This window comes from Marmota monax, unplaced genomic scaffold (genome assembly GCF_021218885.2).
Source record: "Marmota monax isolate L192 unplaced genomic scaffold, Marmota_monax_Labrador192_F-V1.1 WCK01_AAM20220418_F8-fsc00077, whole genome shotgun sequence".
NCBI lineage: Eukaryota > Metazoa > Chordata > Mammalia > Rodentia > Sciuridae > Marmota > Marmota monax.
Genome location: NW_026694610.1, coordinates 6284028 through 6307842, shown reverse-complemented (window position 1 = coordinate 6307842; position 23815 = coordinate 6284028). Strand labels below are relative to the sequence as shown.

Below are 23815 nucleotides of genomic sequence, written 5' to 3'. Positions count from 1 at the left end.
AAATCTCTGATTACTTACTCCCACAGCCAGTTTTTGACTCTGCAGCTGAGTCAAGCTAAGAATCTGCATTTCTTAAGCTTATATTACTTGGAAGACCTCACTTGTGGAACCACTACTCTTCAGAAATGTAATAGCAGAGGAGAAAATGCAATTGGAAGGCAGAAGCGAAAGCCAGAAGGCTTCTCAGAGGCACTCAAGAACCCTGATCACCTGTAATGAGAGACAAGAGAAAGCCAGGACTAAGCCCAGGGCTCACCTGTAAAAGCAGCCACACTTGAAGAACAATGGACAGCCACCAAGGTAGGTCTGTTATGCCAAGGTCAAGGCCCTAGAAACCTGGGATGAGGACATTTAGGTTTTAACTCCTCAGATTCCTCTAAACCTTCTACTTCTGCAGAGATGGCACATCCCTCCCTGTTAAGAGCAGTCTCTCACCTGTGATAAAGACAATGGAAGATCCTACAAGGCAGCAGTGTGTTTGTGTGTGTGTGTGTGTATGTGCACATGCGCGTACATACACACACACAACTAATATCCAACCAATCTGCTTCCTGGCCAACATACCTATAATCAGAGTTATTTCATAGTATAACCCAGCTGGAGAGGTGCTGGGAAGAAAGAATTTATATCCCAAAGGAGCTACAAGAAATAACCAGCACATGCCAGCAGCTAGAGGCGTCTACAGAAGACCAGGTACTCAGAGTGCTTCACTAAGGTGCCAGAAAATAAAAGTGATGAGGAAATAGTTCACTGACTTTGGAATACTCAGATTCAAGATACCAGGAGATGCTGGGAACTCCCTACTAAGATGCCCTCCAAAAGCAGAAAAAAGCATGGTTCACCTGAGTAATGCTGAAATTCCAGAACTGTCCATGGTAAATGGTGGAGGAAGAAATTCAAGGAAAGTAGGCACGTTGGAGTGGATATACTATCTTCAGCTAGAAACTATGCCAAACAATCCCCAGAGCACACATCAAGAGCAATGTGTGGTGAAAAGGGCTTTGCATCACTAAGATAGGTGGTGGCCTCGTCTACAGGCCAGGGCTGACTATAGGACAAGGGATCAGAGGGCAGAGCTTGTTAACAACAATGGGGACAACAGACTCCTGAAACAAGGAAGGCCAGGTGATGGGGCCAAATTGCTATAAGTCATGTCAAATAATTATCATTGTGATCAGTAAAGTCAAAGTGGCAGCCAAGGGGGCCTGAACCATAAAGTAGGGGAAACAGTTAACAGAGCATGATGTTCTTGGGTACAAAATAAATGAGCAATCAACAAGAGTACTACTTAGTTTGTACTAACAGAAGGAATCAATTGTGGATAACCAAGAGGCGAGGGCAGGTCACTCCAGTAAATAGTCACACTATCCTTTGGCTACTTCTAGAACTGACATATTTTTTGGATTGAAATTCCTTGCCAGAAGAGGTGGCCAGATTTCAGGAGGACGGATTTTTGGACGGATTTTCAAACACTATAACGAGTAGAAATGGTGATGACAACAATGCCCTTTCTCAAAGGGGCCTGTGGCCATTTACCCAAGGAACTGTACACTGGAGAAAGGGACTACCCAAGAGGGTTCAAGAAGCACTGGACACAGCACCTGCATAATCCCTGAAGAATATGAAGCCAAGATAATAAATGGAGTCTTGGTTGAGGTCTGGCTTATAGAGTCTACTGAATCCACAGATCTACCCAGGGTTTATTTTCCTAGTCCTCAAATTCATCTTTGGAACTGACATAACTCAACAGATTGCACCACTCTACATTGGGTCCTGGACCTGTGGAGTTAAGAAGTCATGATGGGAAGACCAAACAAAAGCCACTAGAATTACCACTACCACCATCCCTTACCCAACTACCAAAAACAATAGTGCATTCTGGGGACAATAGAAATCAGTGCCACCCTTAAGAATTTGAAGGACACAGGGGTGAAGGACATCTGTTATTTTATCAATCTGACCCCTGAAGGATCCTAAATGAGATGGCAGAATACATAGCTGCCATGGTAGGTATCGTAGCTTAGTGAGTACAGGTTTTGTTTGTTTCTTTGTTCATTTTTATGGTATTGAGGGATGGAACCCAGGGGCACTCTACCACTGAGCTACATCCTACCCCTTCTAGTTATCCAGGCTGTCCATGAACTTGTGATACTTCTGCCTCAGGCTTCCAAGTCAGTGGGACTACAGGTGTGTACTACCATATCCAGCAGTGAAAACAGACCAACACAAGAAAATCCCCACAAGCCAGGCATAAGCGGCCCACATAACTCTCCCTCTGCTCTGTCCTGGCCGTGCTCCCTCCTTGCTACAGGTGTTGGTCCCTAATCAACTAATGAACTCAGGAACAAAATACATGGCAACCAACTTGGTGAATGTGTTTTTTCCATCCCAGTCATAAATGGGGTTCAGAATGTTTCACAGACAACATTAACGGTTTAGCCCTAGTGCTCTGTCAACTCTCCCACCCTGTCATAACATCCACAGAGTTCCCAACTATCTGGACATACTGCAGAACATCACATGGCTCCAGTATGACTGTGACATTCTACTCGTCAGGTTAGAGGCCTTGGTCAAACACATGTACTACCCAGGACAAGAGAGAAACTTACAATAATTCAGGGGCCTACTGCAGCCACACAATTTTTAGAAGTCCAGTAGTCTGGGGTGCCAAGACATTTCCTCCAAAGTAAAAGAAAAATGAGTGTATCTTCCACTCCCTGGAATGAAGGGGAAAAAAAAAAAAAAAACACTGGTGGTCTCCTCAGGTCCAGGAGGCAGCATAATCCTCTGAAGATTGCTTTGGACAATTTACAGGTGGCACCAAAGGCTGCCAGCACTGAGCACAGCCCAAGTGAGGAAGGGCTAAGTAGTTCCAGACCAAAGTACAATCAGTCCTGTTCACTGCAACCAAACAACTCATAAGATCCTACCATGTTGATGGGAAAAGATGCCAAGAGGAGACAGTAGTAGGTCACACTGAGAAAATCACAATGCTGGTCTATGGTGTTCGGGAGCAAGGCCATCCTATCTGTAATGATGAACTATGTGCTTTGAAAAAACTCCTAGGGTGCTTATGGGCCCTGGTAGAAGTAGAAAGCCTGGTCCAGGGACACTAGGTTGACTTGTGGCAGACAAGCTCATCATAAGCTGGATTCCTTCAGTCCCATCAGGCAATGAAGTTGAGTGGCACAGGCAATAATCCATCATAAGATGGAGGTGACACATCCAGAGTCAAGCGTAATAGGAACATAGCACAAAGGAGCTACAAGGGCAAAAGGCCCTGATCCCTAAGGCGCCATCACTGTTATACCACCACCCTTCCCTCAGGCAAGGGAGGATGTAGGGATGAAAGCAAAGGAAAAAGACAAACCTTGGCTTGCAAACAGGTCAGAGAGTAAGAAAGTACAAATCAAAAATGGACTACACTATAGCCTCACTCAGGGATGGTTTTGAAAGACAAAGATAAGGGAAAATCTCCCCAATGGACAGTTTCAGGCAATATACTTGGTCATGCACTTCTGTGGAAAGAGAAGTGGCCTGAAGCTAGAATAAAAATGGACTCATACAGAAGCATGTGGCTCTGCCAGCTGGTGCAGGACCCAAAAGGGAAAAGACTAGAAAGTCAGGGATGACAGTCTTGCAGTGGAGACATTATGAGGGACTTGTGAGGACCACACAGAAGGGAAAGTGATGATTTCTAAATCAAATATGGGTGTCAATCAGAGTAACCATCTCAAAACAGGTAACAGAGCACCACCGAGACAAAAAGACTATAGTAGCTGGTGCCTGTCCTCAGCTACCCCAGATTGGACAGGATGGGCACATAAAGTGGCCCCCAGTAACAGAGCTCAACAGCACAAACACCTTTTACCCAGGCTAAGCTAACTAAGGTAAATGCCACTGCCAAACTTCAACTGGCCAACTACAGTGACTCACACTGAGCCCCCAAATGGCACCAGTCCTCGAGGAGACAAACTGCCACTTCCATCTAGACAGGAATATACATGTACTGTTTTGTTTTTCTTGCATACATGAGCTCAACTGGTACCACCAGCTACTCCATTTCCATCAAGGAATAATAAATGGAGTCTGCCAAGCTGTGGGGAAAGCCAGCAGCTTGCAGAGGCAGCCGACAGTTCCTCATGGCCAGCTCATCTGGGTCAGTCTCAGCTGCAGAGCCCCCTCTCCCAAAGTCGTGTCCTTCTGGGAAGGCTGCTCTGGGGACTAAAGGGAAGTAGAGAGAAGAAGGCCACTCAGACCAACACAAGAAAATCCCCACAAGCCAGACATAAGCAGGCCCACATCAGCATAACTCTCCCTCTGCTCTGTCCTGGCCGTGCTCCCTCCTTACTACAGGTGTTGGTCCCTAATCAATATCTCAGAGCTCCCAACCTGGGGCAATGCACTGATGCCCACAGATGCCACCTTGTCCCACACTGCCTTGCTATGATCAAAGACTTCCAAAGACAAGGGAAGTGAGGCAACTATCTCAATTAGGCACTCTCATAGTCATTACTTCAATTATTATTATTATTATATCCTCAAATAAGTCTTAAGTGGAAACTAAAAATTTATATTCACTATGATAATCCTGGGATTAATGAAAATACCTTATAAAAATAAAAAAGTAACAGAAAAAATGAAGGAAACAGAACCACAATGGAATAGTTATGTTTCTCATGGGCAATTCATAGCTATTTATGATGAAAACATGGAAATTACTGTAATATATACAATTTTAGAATGTATAAAACAATAAGACACATATCAAATACATCATACCTAATTTATATAGTGGGCTTTCCAAATCCTTTCAAAGTTTCCTTGATAACATGTGCTGCACTCTACCCTCAAAACCCAAGTTCTTTTCCTCAGCAATTTTTAATAACAGAGAATTCCAGGGAATATGAAAAGACAATTTTGATGTCATTAAATCATTTAGTGGGAAAAGAACAGCAACAGCATCTGTCCTCAGTACTTACAAATATCGTAACCCAAGCCAGTTACCTCTTCTCCAGGATAAATGCTGTGCCGAATTCCAGTGCGTCTCGCTTTTGCACTGCATTTGCAGAGTGGTCCATCATTCATCTGTCAAAAACAGAATGTAATTCGTTTTTATTAAGGGGACAATCCACACCATGCCCGTTGACGCCTTGGAAACTGCAGGCTTTAATGTCATGAGTACTGAGGCTCTGAAGAGGCTGTCACGGTTAGGAGATTAAAGGGATGTTCCAAAACCAATAAAGCTGCAAACTGTCTATATTGTCTGATAAAGAGAAACTGTATGACAACACTGGATTCCCAAGTTATTTGTGCAGCCAAGCAGGAAATATCAGTGTCAGCACTCTGTTTGCCCCCGTCATCACCTACCTCTTTTTAGGAATTTTTTTTTTTTTACTTATTTCAGGAAAAATGACTTTCACAAAAAAAAAAAAAAGCATATTTTATATCCTGGAGAAATCATAGAATGCTTTGAAGGTAACCTGCAGATTAACCATTTTAAAAAAGAAAAATTTAAGGTACCTCTGAAGCAGAAAGAAGAAAATGTCTACTGAAACCAGAAAAACTCTCAACACTAGTCAGGTTCAAATGCATCTGCTTTCTCCTGAATTCATTTTACTGGTTTGAACTCCACACCCATGACTCAATAAGTGAATAATTTTGATGCTCCTTAGATAGAAAGATGAGTGCTAAGCAAAGGGGGATAAATAGCACAGAGTCTATGTACTCAAGGAATATTTATTCTAGAATGGAGAACAAATGAGGTACTTAGTAATTTATTTATTTTTTTATTATTTATTTATTCATTCTTTGTGGTGCTGGAGACTGAAGCCAGGATTTCATGCGTGCAATATAAGCACTCTATCACTAAGCCACATCCCCAGCCCTGTATTTAGTAATTTAAAAGAAAGAGGAACTCAGTTTGAATAGCCGTACCACTGGGGTTGCCATGGCTGGTCAGAAAGGCTTCAGAGATGAAAAGTGGAGGATTAGACAAGACACGACAAGAAGATAACCCACACAAGGCACCAGCATGCATAAAAGAAAAAGAGAAGGCAGAAATCCCACGTTATGCTCCAAGATGTGAGACCCAAAAATATGGAATGGATTATTCATGTGGGCAAAAAGAACAAAGGAAAACTGAAATCAAAATCTAAAGGGTCTTAAAAGCTGGTTTCACAAGTTTATCCAGTACAAATGTACTGAACATGTTCTGACTTTCTTTTCTTGTCATTCCCTAACTAATACAGTTGACAATTTACACAGCATTTACATTGCATGAGGTAATATAAGTAACATACAGATGACTTAAAAGTTATATCAGATGATGTGTGTAGGTTATATAGAAATACTATGCTATTTTATATAAGTAACTCCAGCATCAGTGCAATTTGTTATCTGTGGGGCCCCTGGAACTAATCCCCCCCCTTGGCTAACAAGGGAAAACTATATACCTACACATATTTCTTTAAAGTCCTAGGGATCTGCATGAAAATCAAAGGGAGATTAATAAAGGAAAAGGTCCAAGGTGGGAAGGAGGGGACAAATTCTGGGGAGTGATATTGGCCAAATTTATAGTTATATTATGTGTAGGTTATGTATTGAATACGTAACAACAAACCCCATCAGAATGTGCACCAACAAAACAATGAAGGGAGGAAAAAACATTAAAACTACATTGGATATAATGGGGAAAAAATAAAGTTCTAGAGATTTGTAATTCACTGTGACCAATTAAAATATAAATTAAAATATATCAATAAGACTATGAAAAGAAATATTAAAGTAAGAAGCTTTCCTTAGTCTTTCAGGAAATCTAAAGCTCCAGGTGGTATAGCATAGAAATAACATTACTATCCAAAATATATATTCTTAAGACATCTAAAGTAACAGCTGGCAAATAAGAGATATAATAAGATTCCATCAAAAACCACAACACACTCCTAATGCCAGTTATAACTTGTGATGAAAAATGTGGAAACTGCTTGATGTTCATGTCTTCCAGGGAAGCAGACATCCTACATTCTTGCCTTTTATTGGTCGTGGCTCCTACACAGATCAGCATTTACAAAGTACAACTGTTCAGAGGACACAAAACCAAAATCAATAAACAAAACAGAGGGATGATATAGAAGCCCTGGCAAATCTCCAAAGGGAATAAGAATCCACACAAGTAACAATGGGTGCTTCTTGACAGAACAACAGCCAATCTAAAAAAAAGAAAACATATGGGGAAAGATTTTTTGGAGGTGAAGACCAAAATGTTCTGAAATTGCATTATAGTGACGGTTGTACAACCTTGTGAATACAATAAAAAACAATGAATTACTCGACGTGGTGGTACACACCTATGATCCCAGCAGCTCAGCTCAGGCTGAGGCAGGAGGATAGCATGTTCAAAGCCAGCGAGGCCCTGTGCAACAACCCTGTCTCAAAATAAAAAATAAAATGGGCTGGGGATATGCCCCAGTGGCTAACGCTCCCTGGTTTCAATCCCTGGTATCAAAAAATAAGAATAAATTGTAAACTGGTGTGTAAATTATAACATGTGAATCACAACTCAATAAAAAAGAAAGCTATATACATGATCAATATATAAAAATAAATTTTAAAATGAGTCAGCACTTTGCAAACACTTCTGTTCAATTCCAAGGCACCATAAAATACATTTTTGCTGGTCATCCTAAACATATAATTGTATCAAAAAAGGTTTTTTCCCAATAGCTATCATCTAACAAGAACCAGGAGAATAGCATTCTAATAGTAGAGGTTGGTGTGAATTTATTTACAAAATATAAATTTCAAATTATTTTATAAAACATGTAGATGTTTTAATATGCTTAATAATTTCACATGCATGAAAGATCCCATTTTTGTATGTACTCTCTATTTGAAAGGTACAAATCTTTTATAAAGATGCTATTATATATTACTTCAAAAAAATAGTAATTAAAAATAAAAATAGTCCAGCCGTTACATCATTAGCTTGAACATGTAACAAAGAAGAGAACCTACCAGGACTTGTGACTATCACTAATTAAAAAACACGAAGTTTCATACTGCTATTTTGTTTACTATTTTACAGCAAAATACCTTCTAGGTGAAATGCTTTCAAAAAGACATAAAAGTTCTCTTTCTCATCCTACCATTTGTCTCCTACCTGTTACTCCAAGTTTAATGAGGCAGCACCATTACCCTGCTCCCCAACATAGAATTTACAAACATCGTCAACTGTGATTCAAGAACAGCTGCTCTGGTGCTTATGTTTTGGAGATGAACTCTGAAGCAGAAAAGAAATAAACCCTGAAAAACTAACACATAACCTTGAGAGTAAAATTCTATTTCAATACCAGCCAACATGCATCTTCTGAGCCCAGAGCCATAAATGTGATGTGTGGGTTTGCAACCTTCATAGCAAGGGCATAAAAACGCACGCACCTGGCCTGGGTCATTGTACCAAAGTTCATCATGAAGTCGGTCAGGGTGGGCTTTTTTGCGTTTGATTTCTGCAATGACGTCAAAAACTTCTGAGTCGGAGCTACTAGAACAGGTGCTATCCTCGTCAGACTCACATTCAGATTCACTGGAGCTCTCTAGTAGAAATTAAAGAAATTAACAAATGGTTCTTGTGTGGACTTTCAAATCACCTGAAACTCTCAATGTAAGGTCAGTCGTTTATCTTCCAGCAAATACTTGAGGGTCTACTGTGTACCAAAAACTGCTAAGCCTAAGGCAGTAATGTAATTGGGGCAATAATCTAGTTGGGGAAGCAAAGAAAATAAAAATTTTACAGAGAAAAGAAGAACTAAGGAACAACGCTAGATAAAGTGAAGTAACATAGTAGTTTGTGATTTTACACTTACAAATACTGTAATGATTCAGAAAAGGGAAAAGTCACTGTGATCCAAAAAGTCAGAGAGGACTTCATGGAAGAGGCACATGTAACCCAGGCACTGAGAAGGGAGAGGAGGAGTTGGAAGAGAAAGGAAGGGGAAAGGAATGGAGAGGGAGAGCTGCAGGCAAAGCACACAGGTAAGAAGAGTAGGGAATCTGGCTACAGCAATGGCTCCACAGAAAAATATTGGAAGCCAGAGGGACTGGAAGTGTTTCAAATGCCAGAATGAAGGTGGTAAATGCAACATTTAAAAAAAAAAATTTGAAGATTTTGCAGTTTTTTTTCTCTCAGTAGTAGATAAAAGATTTTACTCCTTGAAAGTGACTGGGCAAAAACAGACAAACAATATGCTAAATGTAATAGCCCAGTCACAAAAACACTAATACTGCATGATTCCTCTTATATAAGGTACCTGAAGTAGTGAAATTCATAGAGACAGAAAGTAGTGGTGGTTGCCAGGGCCCAAGGTGAGGGACTCTGGGGAGAATTATTGCTTAATGGGTACAAACTTTTACTGGAAATCAGTGGCCAAACATGTACATTCCTTCTACTACTGAACTAGACATTTAAAATTATTAAGATGGTAAATTTTATGTTACACGTATTCCACCATAATTTTTTAAAAGACCCAAAAGTTAGATTAATCGTATTAGAAACTAATGTAGCAGCAGCATAATAACAGTTGTACCAACAGGTAGATGCTATGGTTGTGCCCATTTTATAGATGGGAAAACAAAGGCACAGAGAGATTAAATATTTGTCCAAAGTCACCTATGAAGTAAGTGATGGATCAGGGATTCCAACCCAGGCCATCTGGCTTCCGACTCAGTGCTTTTATCACTATGGGTACTTCCTTTCAGCATCTGAGACATAACAAAGGTGGACAGACAAGCCAGAGAGAACAATACGGAGGAAGAGCAAACCAAATGCCTCATCTATGCATGGCATCCTATTAGAAGCCAAGGATACAGAGTAGTAAAAGCATTTCTATCCTCAAAAATTTCAACACCAGCCAGACACAGTGGCACACACCTGTAATCTCATTGGTCAGGAGGCTAAGGCAGGAGGATCACGAGTTCAAAGCCAGCCTCAGCAACAGTGAGGCACTAAGCAACTCAGTGAGACTCCATCTTTAAATAAAATACAAAATAGGGCTGGGAATATGGCTCAGTAGCCAAGTGTCCCTGAGTTCAATCCTGGGTACCGCCCACCCTGCAAAAAAAATAAAAAATAAAAAAATATCAACACCTACTTGGAACCTCAGAACACTGGAAAAACTAGACCATCATGTGAAAAGGTTATAGAAACTGACTGTGTAAGCAGAAAAGCCCTTGAACAAGGTGGGCCACAGCTGTTTCTTCATCACATCAGGAGCACCTGGCAACAGAAAGGGCAAAGACACACTGTCTGCCCCTCTTTAGAGGAATGGGGTATAGCTTCTTCACTTGGAGAAACCCTGGACTATAGTCCCTCTGATTCTAAGACTGGATAGCTCTATGTCAAAAATTTCCGAGTCGGAGCTACTAGAACAGGTGCTATCCTCGTCTTGTTACACTTGTTAGCAAGCCTGGCATATATTATCTTTTACATATTCTGCTGAATATAATTATAGGAAAATAAGATCAAAAAGAAGAAGGTCCCCCTGCTATGTATTCTGCTGAAAATAAAAACAGGAAATTTCAATTTGGACTCTGAAGGACACTTCCCAAATGGCCAGGATTGAGCAGTAATAAGAGCACAGTCTTGGTCTGATGACTCTTCCACTCACCTAAATCTTCATCTAGCTTTGTCTTCGGAGGCTCCCATGGAGGCCTAGCAGCCTTGGCCTTTTCTTGCCTGCTCCCCAACTCTTCCTCGAATTTGTCATATAAGTCACGGAGCCTACTTGTCCCAACTACAGTAGAATCTCCCTTTTCAAAATAAAGGATCAATAAGAAGAAATGTATCTACAAAGACCATATCAAACATACAAAAGACCTCATAAGTAAACAGAGTTTTTACAACACTCCCTTGAGATACTGGGCAGTGGCAGCAAGCCACCAGTCCCAGTCAGTCACACCACTGCTACGGGAATCACCCCACGCTCCACTGAGCACTATGCTGCCAGTGTTTTTTGAGTATAGGTATTCAATAAATTATGGGAGCTATTCAACACTTATTTGTGAAACAGGATTTGTGTTATATGATTTTGCACAAATGCAGGCTAACATAATTGTTCTGAGCACATTTAACATAGGATAATGCCAAACATTATTGTGTTTGGCAGGTTAGATGTTAAATGAATTTGTACTTAAGATATTTTCAACTCATGATGGTTCATTGGGACATAACTCCACCCTAAATCAAGGAGCATCTGTATTTTTTTTAAATCCAAACATAACCTTCTCTTAACAAATTCTATGCACTAAGTTAACATCTTCCAATTTTTAAGCCCTAAATCTTAGTCAGACATTCCTTTAATTAATTCATTCATTTAATTAACGAACACTATAATATGTATACCCTGTGGCAAATATGCCCACATTAATGGAATGAAGGCATAATCTCTGTGGGGAAGAGAGGAATAGAGGAAAGAGTGATGGGAAATAAAATGAAGTAAAATTAAGATAGAAGAGAGAAAAAGGAGAGCAGCGAGTGTGTGGAAGAAGTCATGGGGTCCACAGTAGCAATGACAGTGCCTGCTACAAAGGCATGATCCATTGCCAATAGCACATGTATCAACACTCCTCTCTACAGGCAGCAAAGATGACCTTGGTTCCCCTTCCCAAATCAGGCAAGATGTATAAGAGACTTAATGGCTGGTGATCCTTTGATTGAAGATATACTTCAAAAAGAGAGCTCACATTCTCCCCTTTTTTCCGTTTAGGGAGAACAACACATACTCATATAACATACACCACAAACTGCCTAAACTAGTCACAGGTGAGACTACCAGTATTGAGACTATCAGTGTCATAAAAAATGCAGGATACATACTTAACTTACTCTTCTCCTTTGGCTTTTTAAAACAGCTTTTGTCTAGAGCAGTGATTCTCAGTTGGGGATGATTTCCTCCCAGAAGATAGACAGCAATATGTGAAGACACTTTTGGTTGTAACAACTGGGGTAGGGGTGCTACTGCCATCTAATAGGTAGAGCCCAGAGATGCTAAAAAATAAGCATCCTACAGTACACAGGGCAGCACCCATAAAAAATTATCTGGCCCAAAATGCCAACAGTTATCTGGCCCAAAATGCCAACAGACGAAGAAACCCTGGTCTACAGCTTCTCTCCTGCTTTAGACCTACCACTTGATCCATGGGGTCGCTGGAGTAGTAGTTTTCTGAATGGGTACATCGAATCCACACCGGCTTAAGGAGTTCTTCTTCCTCCTCCTCATTTTTGTCAGGCAGTGTCTCCTCAGGCTCTTTATCCTTGATAGATGTGTAGTTCTTCTCTTTGCCGGAGCTCTGGCTGTCACTCCATCTGTCTTTTTCTTCCTCCCAACGAGCTCTCTTCCTCTCCCTGCTTGGGGATCGGCTTCATAATGGGAAAATAATTTTATAATTTTTAAAAATGCTCTTCTATGATATAAATTATTTGTTGCATGTTTCACCTAAATAAATATGCCATGCCAAGCCACCAAATTTACTTTTCATTAAAAACCAGGGATTCCCAAACACCCATCCAGTAGCATCAGAATCATCCGCAGTTTCTTTGTTTAAAAACACAAATTCCCAGACCTTACCCCAGATCTACTTACTGATTCACAATCTCCGAGGGTGGGGCCCAAGAATCTGTATTTTTAATAATCTCCCCAGGTAATTCTGGTGTGCACCCAGCAGGTTCAGGAACAGCTGGTAAACCATAACTCCTAGGAAAGAAAGATATTTGGGAAATATTTGGAAACTTTCCTATATGCACAACTTCAGCAATAAGAACACTAGTTTTGAATCTTTAAGACTTCACTAAAACACTGTCTCCAGCTGACCCTAAATTCAGTCCAAGGACTATAACACAAGAGTGAACCAGTTCTAACATCCCTAATCATCTCTCTAGAACTCTAATTTGGATATTACTACTTAGAGAACCAAAACTCTGGCTAATTCTGGGTCCTATGAATACTAACATTAACTCAGTTAATAAGAATAATGAAAAAAGCAACTCTGGCTCCTTGAATTCCTGGGCTTGAAACCCACAAGGATTCACCCTATAGACATACTTCTTGGAGGGGAAAAACCTATAGGGCAGATTTTCATTTAAGCCCAAGATATTCAGGCAGAACATACAGACTTTGAGAAGCCAGCAAGTTAGAGTAACCACTTCATTAGACAGACTGGCAGCCTCTTGAGCTCCACTAACAAAGTTACTACTACTCAACAAAGTTTATATTTGGATTAAAGCCACAAATTAACTATTTTCATCAATTTCTACCACTAACTTCTAATTTTAATCACAGAGAAAGTGTGTGGGTGCCTCTATGTTTGTGTGTGTACACGTGGCGGAAGTAGAAAGAACACACACATTCATTACTTATTTATATAACTTCCAAATACATGTATTTCAATATGCATCATTAGTTTTGTTACCAGAAAATGTTATTGTCAAAAGAAAATTTGTGTCCACTGTACAAAAAGAATAAAGCATAAATACATATTAAAACAAAAATCATCCATGACACCAGAGATAACCATTATATTTCACAAATATTTAAAAACACATATGAAAATACATCTCTATATATATATACACACACACACAAACACACAAACACATTTTAACAACAAAAGAACTCTAGAGCCTGTCCTTCTTATTTAACAGCAAAATAGGAATATATCTATTTCAATATCTATAGCTGAACCATTTCAATAGGTACATATTATGCCTTTGTTTGTATATGCCGTAATTTTAAAAATTTAATGATAGTGATTTTCCCCCACTGTAAATAATGCTACCATGAACACACTCGTGTTCTTTGCACACTTATCAGATTATTTCCCAAAATGGGTGTACTTTTTCTAAGGCCCCTCTCCAGATAGGTAGTACCAGTTTACTCTACTATCAAAACCATAAACAAGTTCCCATTTCTACACATCCTATCAATATAGTTCCTTTTATAATATTTGTCATTCTTATTTTAAAAAAGTCTAATTTACAAATTTTTATCACCATTGAAATGAATACATTTTGTGTCACTTCATTTGTGAACATCTTGGTCATATACTATAGCAGTATTTTTTAAATTAGAATTGTAGTCCTTTAAAAATTTAGTGGGAAAGTTTTTATTAAGATAACTGTCTATCATCTTTCACATGTATTGTAACCTTTTCTAGTTGTTTTCCTTTTAATACTTTTTACACATGGCTATATACAACTTTTTTTTAAAAAAAAATTTTAGTTGTAGATGGTCACAATAATTTTATTTATTTTTATGTGGTGCTGAGAATTGAACTGAGTGCCCCATACATTCTAGGTGAGCACTCTACCACTAACTTTTATAAAGCCAAATCTAAAGATCTTTTTATTAATGCTTCCTGTCTTAGTATTTTTTTTGGAAATCCTTTCCCATCTTAAGGCTAAATAGTATTTAATATTTTCTTAGTTACTTTTACACTAAATTTTTCTAGTCTTTCTCTCCAAGATGCAAAGCAGAAATATATTTTAATTTTTCCACCAATTGGCTTGCCAATTGCCAGTTTCTCCTGATTTAAAAAAAAAAAAAAAAAAAAAAAAAACTTTATTATTAGATACAACTTTACATATTATTTATTAGATGTTTCATATATTTCTGAATGCTGCCCAGTCTTTCTTTTTACCTTTTCTTTTCTTTCTTTTTTTTTTTTTTGGTGGTACTGGTGATTGAACCCAGGGCCTTGTGCATGTGAGGCAAGCACTCTACCAACAGAACTATATCCCCAGTCCCTGCCCAGTATTTCCTTCACTGATCTATTATTCATATTCATAACAAATTTTCTAAATTATTACATAATTCCTAAACATTGAATACTACTACTAAAGCATGCACTGCTTTTCTTCATTACCTTAACTTCTATTCCAAAGAAAAACATTCATTATGAAGTTCTCAAACCAGTACTTCAACTGAAGTTACACTAAAATTAAAGATCTACATTTTATAACTTTCTCCCCACTGGTCCATTTTTTAATTTTATTATGTTTAATTTTTAATTAAAATATGGTAGTGAATCTACTTTGGTTTTTTTCTATTAAACTTTCTAACTAGGTATTCCTGGCATCCAGGAAGGCTATAAAACACCATCAGCTGACAGCACTTCTATGCTCCTACTGGCTTCTGTTTGTTTTGGTGCTTACTTTGAGCCTGACATTCTGCTAAGCACTTGATTCACATTTAATCTTATCCCATTAGGCAGATATTAACATCATCTATAAAGGAGGAAAAAGCCTTAGAAATTAGTCACTTACCCAGTATCATAGCTTGAAAGTACAGCTAAATGTTGACAAAAGCATTTCGACATGTTCTAGAAACTCTCACCAAATGTTTAAATATTATTATCATAGATATCAAGAAACACAGGCAAAAGACATCTTCACCCCATCCCTTTAAATAGATGTGCTGAATGACAGATGGTCAGGGTTTTCTATTGTGTACAGCAATTAGTATTCCTTCTTTTCCTTCCTTCAATACTTTGAGGGGGTGTTTCAAAACAGAAGCAAAACATCTTTTTAAGGTATTTCAGACACTCCCAAATTCAAAATCCAAACTCCAAACTGTTTCTTTTTAACAATATACTCTACTGCAATCTGTGATAACTTTTCCTCCTTTACAATACATACATCTCTAATTTTTATTTTCTCATCTGCTTCATTAGTTAGAACTCACAGGATCCAATCTGCCCTCTGTGAGCTACTGGGCACTGAAGAAGAAACCACTAGACCAAGGAGATTTCTAGCTCTTGTACATTTCCACCAACACAATATTCTGGCTTTTCTCTTATATCCTTGACTCCTTGGTTGATTCACAGGGCCTCAAAATTCATATACCCCATACTGAACTTGTCTCTAGTGTCCCCCATCCACAATAAGGAACACTAACCTCACATGGTCACTTGACACTGGATCAGGGATCAAGTCCTACTGACTCTCTCATAAGCATTTCCTATTACCACTGCCACTGTGCTGCTCTAGGCCACAGTCACATCTTGTGTGGGTCACTACAGAAGCCTTCAAAACTGACTTCCCCATGGCCAGGCTTAGCCCTTCTGGGCATTTCTCCACAAGGCAACCTCCACACATGCTCTTCGCTCTTCCAATTTCCTCCTCGGCTGTCCCCCTGCACTAATGCATTCCTTCTAGGATTACTCTATACTGGGGTTTTCAGTGCTGTGTTCCCAAAGCAACATGTAATTGTCCTCATAAAAAGCACTTAACTTTTTTTTTTTCCTGTTTTTCTTGTTAACGATGATATCCCTCACATTAGTACAATACTTGAGGCCTCCAAGAATAGCTGTTTTCAGTTAGCTGTTAGGTAACAATGGTAATGGGATCTCCCTGTCATTGTTCTAATTTTTCACAATAAATTTGACTCTTGAGATTTCAACAATGATGTTCATCGGGAGGTTACAGAAGTCTTATATTCCTAATTAAGTTTTACTCATAACACATGCTGGGTTTTTATAAATATCTAAGAAGCAGATACTGAGATAACCCTACAAATTTTTACACAAAGAATAGATTTTCTAATACTAACCTATCTACCCATATAGTCTTAAATAAACTCCACTGATAATTTTAACACACTACTGAAAACAACTGGCCAGAATTTTAATCAGTATTTTTATATCCATATTCTCAAGAGAAATTGATTTGTAGTTTCTTTCCTCTCGGGTTAGATCTTACCACCTGAGTCTTCCTGATACCACAGCCATGAGCTAAGCTTTCATCTTCTTCAGTGTTCAAGAACAATTTAAAACTTTATGGATATGGTACAAATTCAACTTTTCCTATTTTTCCATGTTTATTGGCCTATTACCATTTTCTGCTTCTTGTGTAACATTTTCAATTTTTGTTTTCGTAGAAACCAACCCATAACATTCAAGTTTTTAGTTTGTTAAATTTATCTATCTTTATATCATTTTACAATTAAATTCTTTCATTCTTATACTTTCATAAAATTAATGGTATATTTATTTCTCTTTTCTTCACTTGTCATTTTTAAGTTGTATGATCTTTCAAAGAACAAATACAAATATACTTGTATTGTTATAATTGTTTCATTAATTTATTTTATATTTAAATCCTTTTTTCTGCTTTTCTTATACTCTACCAATTTCTTAAGCCAAGTGTTCAGATAACAATTATATAACTATTTATTTGGCACTTACTTTAGGTCCCATTCTAAGTGTATAATGTATATTATTCCAGTAATCCTTCATCCTTCAATAAGGTAAATATAACTAATTTTACAGATAAAGTCATTGGGGCTTAAAAAGGGTGGATAATTCTGCCCAGTAACAAAGTTGGGAGAGCTAATAAATGACCTCAAATCTACCAGATTTCAGGATACTACTGCTGTTAATTACCATCATATAAGACCATGAATTTTATTTCTAGATACAGAATTGGCTATATCCTATAAGGTTTGAATTATAATAATCTATAAAAATGCAGCTACAGTTTTGTTCTTTTTTCCCAAACCAAATTAATTTAAGAGAATAATTATGAATTCCCAAGATTCTTTTAAAAATACTTTTGAGTCATTTAATATGCAGTTTTATGGCACTGTGGTCAGATAAAGTGGCCGTTGCATTTTTAGTCTTGAATCAGCGCACCTGGGAAGAAAACTTTTAAGTGTCAGGCGGCTTAGCTTTCCATGGGTCATCCTGGTCAGATGCTAAGCTAATATGAAGACCTGGCTTATAGTCTGCACAAGCACAAAATCTGAATCCATGGAGATAACCCTACTACTGCTTTCAGTGTCAACTCCTTGCTTACCTTCCAGATCTCTTATACTCTTTTTTGTAGGACCTTTCCAGAGATGGTGATCTTCGGTTGTCCCGGTGCCTGTGTCTCTCCCGTTCCCGCTCTCTTAAAGGAATTAATACACAGAGCTGTTTTCAACAGAAAGACTCAAAAACACCATCTCTTCACTGAATATATCTTCTAAATACATGGACCACATCTAAGAATTTTCCAGGCACTATTCACTAGGGGACATTTTTATTCCTCCTTAATTTGTTAGAAGATAAAGGAGTTTTTCTTCATAGAATTTAATTAACTTGGAAAGTTTTTGCTGTTTTCTTTAGAAGTCATACTTGAAGCTAAGTAATAAAGGGAATTTTATCATCATCTTCTCTCAGGACCTTCCAGTCAATTCTTGGTTATTTAGTCTTCTACTGATTTCTAGAAAACTCTACTCACCCATTAAATAAATGCAGATAAAGATTTTACAGTAAAGATTCACATAAGGTTCTCTGAACCATTATGAATGGTAGGCCTGAGTAGTCAGTCGCCCCTATCACCAACCCACCAGGAGACCATGACTAAGTCACTCCAGTGCTATTTTCATCTGGAAAAAAATTCTAAATGAAGGCACTGAATTTATCCAGTGTAAAAATGGAATGAGGAATTTTGCTTCTTAGTTTACAATGAAGATCTGGAACAAAAATCTAAACTCCAATGTGTTTGAGAACTACAAATCTTGGGGAAATAACCAGCCAAACCTAGAATGGGGAAAATGCTATTCAGGTTAACTAACTCTTACACAAAATACTGGGACTAACAGTGCTTCAGATTTTAGAGTTTTTCAGATTTTGGAATATTTGCATAAACTTTACTGGTTGGGTATCCCTAATCTCAAAATCCAAAATCTAAAACGCTCTAAAATACAAAAAATTTTGAGCATGAGGTAGGCACTCAAAAAGTTTTGAATTCTACAGCATTTTCAACTTGGGCTTTCAGATTAGGGATCAGCAAGAAGACTACATACAAAAAAATAAATAAATAAATAAATAAATAAAAAATAAAAAAAAAGAAGACTACGTACAAAATGTCTGAATCAAAAATATCCCCGAACCTATTCCAAATAAAAGAAATGTTAATACACTGAAAGCAAAACTTATTATAGAGATCAGTGACTGCTTAGAAATTAAGACAAAATTTATTTTTCACTTAAAGAATCCCCTGTTCTCAAGGAAGAATGCTTTGAAAAATATGCTTTTGACATACATACAACCCTCAGGTAACACCAGCTATCCAAATAAAACAATTAGAGCTTAGGATTCTACATTCATCTGATATATTTCTAAAATCGTAGTTTACATTTACGTAGTAAATCTCAATTATAGAAATTAGTGAACGGTGCCACATATAAAAAATAAAATGTAATTTTTTAATGACATGGCTGCTGAAAAGAATAACTGCCAATAATTTCCAAATAAAGCTCTAATTAGAGGCTATTTCTAACTTCTGTTTGTTTTTTAACATATAGGCAATAGAACTTTGCATTTAACACTCAATGATGATAGCTAATTCTAAGTGGGCAGGAATTGAATACAATTCACTATGAATTCATTTAAAGGAAGAAAATTTATGCTTGTGTTATTTTTCCCAAGATTCTTCCCTATTTGCAAGCATTAAGATATTTCTTGAGTACATTATGCTAGTCCTCTGATGGCTACACGTTTAGAAAAGCCAGAGGAAATAATGTGTGATAGCACTACTAATCTAGGTGAAGCCCAGTCCACACTGCCTTACCACATTGCAGAACAGCAAGCTTGGCGACCTGCGCCTGTGGCTATTTCTTTTCCCATTCCCTAGAGTAACCTTGATCTTTCATGGTAAAGAGTGTGTGTGTGTGTGTGTGTGTGTGTGTGTAGATATATGTATATATTACCCATATATATTTATATCTATATCTTTACAAATCTTTCCTAGAAACAGTTTGCCCAAAAGTTTATAGTTGTTATTCAACCAAATTCAGAGGAGGAAAAAAAGAAACATGGAATTTATAAAAGGATAGTTTTACTTACACCAAGAAGCAAGGGGAGAAGCAGCCAGGACAGTCTTTAGAATTTGCATAAACAATCTAACATATCAATTTATAAAGTTTCAGTTTTCCCCAATATACTTATAGAAGTTATATTAGGACTTCACATGCCCCATGTCTGTTTCACAGAAACATTCCATATAGGACAAATAACTGACACTCAACCTAATAACTAAAAGGGAGCCAATTATAATATGGCCATGCTACCAAGGCAACTCCAGGGCAAAAGTGCTAAGCAATTACAAAATAACTCTGATATAATTAAAGATCATTTGAGAAATTTGGAGATCCTTCACAGCGAAGGAGTATGGTTCAGATCAGAGATTAGAAGTAACTTGTGGCATTGACTGCACTTAGTGATAGAGATCCTCAGTTTACAACACATCTGAGTACCTTAGAGCACATACACAATTGGAAGTTTAAGCCTTGGAAAAATAATAGATATACAGGGGAGCCCTAACAACCCCTTGAATTAGAGCATCATCTCAAAATGGAGGGAAAAAAACTAGAATGTTTGCAGCAAAATGTTCCCAAGGACAAGGTTATTAACAATCACCTTAACATTTAAAGAAAAAACTATTAACAAACTCTTTCCAGTTTAGATTTTTAACATAAAACTATAAAATAAAACATAACAGGCTTTTGCCAACTATATCTCCTTAGAAAATAATTAAGAACAAATTGACCAGAAACAATAGTTTGTGCTGAAAAAGATTTTTAAAAGTCTATGGACTCTCACTGGGTGTGGTGGCACACACCTGTAATCCCAACAACTCAGGAGGCTGAGACAGGAGGATATCAGGTTGGAGGCCAGTCTTAGCAACTTATTGAGACCCTGTCTCAAAATAGAAAATAAAAAGGGCTGGGGATGTAGCACAGTGGTAGAGCCCACTACAGGGAAAAGAAAAGAAGAGAAAAGAAAAGAAGAGAAGAGAAAAGGAAAGAAAAGAAAGAAAAGTCTATGGACTCTCCTTCAGCTATGGCCCACCAGAATCAGAACTGTCATCCCATAAGGAACACATTCCCCTCCGCAGGCCATGAGCACAAGGTAAAACATGTTTCCCCTCCAAGACCTCTCTGTGCTCTAGTTACTCCCTTCAGGGCAGAGAATGCCATTACCCCTTACCAGCAAAATATGCAGTCCAAATCAAATCAATATTGCCATGACGAAAATGTGAAAACTGAGACATGATTGGAGAAAGAGAAGAGAAGCGCTGTTACTGGCTTGACAAAATGAAAACCTCAAAATTTCATGGACAGGGAGTTCACTAAAGGCCAAATAAATATTAGTACAATCATTAAATGTCCTATTATTTTTCCATATAAACCAATGATGTAACAAATTCACACCTACATCTTTGAAAATCTGCCACAAGCTTCTGATAAAACACATATGTAATCATAAAACTCTGCATGTGACTTTGAAGTATTTCTAGAAGCCACCTAGAATCTCAGTTTTAAGAATGTTGATTGCAACATTCTCACATATACAGAAAATTGTTTTAGAAAAAAAGAAACATAAATCTAGAATGGAAGTGCTTTTCAAACACAACTTTCTTCAGTGTGAATACATTTCAATGCAACAAAATCAGACTAAAAGCTATTTCAAAACTATAACTTTGATAAAATAAAACAAAGGGCTGGGGATGTAGTTCAGTGGGTTCAATCTCTGGCCCAAAAAATAAATAAATAAATAAACAACCACACGTAACTAATCTTAACTTCACTTTTCAAAGAAACAAATCAAGAAGGCAACAACGTACAACACATACTTACCCTGAAGATTAGAAAGTAAGCTCTACTTGTAAACTAGTTTACTTCCCGACTGATAACATATGCACATCACTGATTCTAAAAGAACTCAAATGCCATAACCTGACATGATAATCACACTGAACATAATCAAATTTCTGATAACACAAAACACAGTACAAGGTCTTTCATGTCACAGGATCACCATTAAAATGTCTATGGTATGATGTAGAGTAAAAAGTCTTACATTTGTCGAAATGAATCTATGCTGGTAATTTTGTATGCTTTTCAAAACCATTTTTTTCTGACATCTATTTATTTATTATTGTCTTTGTCTCCTGAAAACAAAACCCAAAATGTGCTTTCTTTCCTTTTACAAGTTGAAATGCACATTTTATTTGGTTTACAGGTAAATGGAAATCTACTGTGTCAGAGCCTATGTGGTTCCTTAAAGCACCTCACATGTGCCTTTACCTGCTCCTCTCATAGCTGCGGTGGCGAGATGGCGTCCTCCCCCGGTCATAATCCGATCGGTAGCGGCTGTCTGGTCTCCTTCTGTCGGGGCTGCGGCCACGCTCCCGACGATCCAGAGAACGATGCCTCTCACCTCTCCCATGACTGTGATCTCGGTGTCTGTGATCATCATAGTGCTTGAGCCTTTCTGGGGACCTTCTCTCACTGGGAGCCTTTGGGACTGGGTATGGAGGGAGATGCCTAAAATGAGGACTACTACTGTTATTAGCGCTGGGTGGGAAGGAACTTGGATTATTCTGGAAACTATTAAAATTGGGAGGTGGGAAATTGTGGTGTGAATATCCTGGAGGATACTGATAATTAACCTGCTGTGGCATGACCGGAGGGGGCGGAGGGTGGGGCATGGAAGGAGGGGGCATCAGAAAAGGGAAAGTGCTTTGTCCAGGAGGTGCTCCAGGGACTGGGGGATTATTAGGACAAGGCATGGGAGGTGGCATGGGTGGAAAACAGGGTGGCACTGGGAAGGGGTGCCTCATCTGATGGTTGGGATAAGGGGGCCTGACTGGGCAGGGGGGAAGAGGGCCTTGTGCTGATGGAGGCATGGGTGGAGGGAAGGGTACAAAGTCTGGCCTTGGAGGCAGAAAATTGGGGGCTGGAGAGTTCGAGAACGTAGTGGAAGGGGCACTTGGAGGTTCATATTGATATTGCACAGGAGGCTGCTGAGGGTGGAGCAATCGCAGATTTTGGGGCCTGAAAGCTGGTGCTGAGGGTCTGGTTCCATGTCCTCCTCGTCCTCGGGGACACCCTCGTCCTGGGTGGAATGACATTCTATGGCTTTGTTGGAAAAAATTAAAAGGGAAAAGTTAAAAACAAAAAATAAAATAAAAACAAAAAAACCCTCACTATTAACAGGGTTTCCCAAATGACTGACCATCCTGATGAGTATTCACAGACCCTTCAGTCAAGCTACTGGAATACTCAACCCTCTAAAACTCAGTTCTTTATAGATTCTAAAACTCTATTTTACAACCAATAAATTCCTCTTCGCACCTCAGTCACCCAACCCACGACCATGGTCCACCCCTACAACTTGTCAGTCCTTAAAGCTGCTCTTCCTTCAAAATAACTCCAACATCCCATTATTCAACCATCTGCTATCATGTTCTTGCTCACATTCCTCTCCAGTCCTGACCTCATCACATTGCCCTGGCCACACACTAGTTTCTACACCTACACCACCATCTTCCCACTTGCACCTGTTTCCCAACTCAGCATAGATTTCATGGCCCAGCATCTCAATAACTCATATTTAAATAACCTACACTCCTCTGCCCTACTCTACTTCAGTTACAAAAACCTGGCAATGCCCCAGCTTTAGAATGATCCAACATTCATCTTCTGTAGGCCAACCAGAAAGTAGCATTTAAAATATACCCAACTGGGCAGACTGGTGCCCACATAAATTCAGTCACAGATTTTGCCACAATATTTCCTGCCTGCTTCAGCAGCCAATGTACTCTCCTGTCCACCAGCACTACCAAGAATCTTCTATAGGCATCCTTGACATCCTGATCCCTCTTCATAGTTAACAATAAACCTATCTTCTACCAAACAGAAACACTAAAACCATGAGAAAAGAACTTCCTCTACAAGCCTATCCACATCCAACTTTGTCTGATCCAAATTCCCTT

The 23815-nt window shown here is 38.5% G+C and overlaps 1 protein-coding gene across 4 annotated transcripts in view; it reads right to left on the bottom strand.

The window, feature by feature from the left end:
- Positions 1–23815, bottom strand: part of Drosha (drosha ribonuclease III) — a 118132-nt gene that overhangs the window by 89128 nt on the left and 5189 nt on the right. For 3 of the 4 annotated variants that reach the window (XM_046422296.2, XM_046422297.2, XM_046422298.2), the window contains 7 exons: positions 22125–22958; positions 17846–17938; positions 12639–12749; positions 12184–12415; positions 10665–10806; positions 8440–8594; positions 5008–5088 (listed from right to left, as the gene is read on the bottom strand). In XM_046422296.2, coding sequence (XP_046278252.1) covers positions 5008–5088; positions 8440–8594; positions 10665–10806; positions 12184–12415; positions 12639–12749; positions 17846–17938; positions 22125–22958 — 1648 coding nt within the window. The remainder of the gene's footprint in view (positions 1–5007; positions 5089–8439; positions 8595–10664; positions 10807–12183; positions 12416–12638; positions 12750–17845; positions 17939–22124; positions 22959–23815) is intronic. The other variant, XM_046422299.2, reaches the window with a different exon arrangement.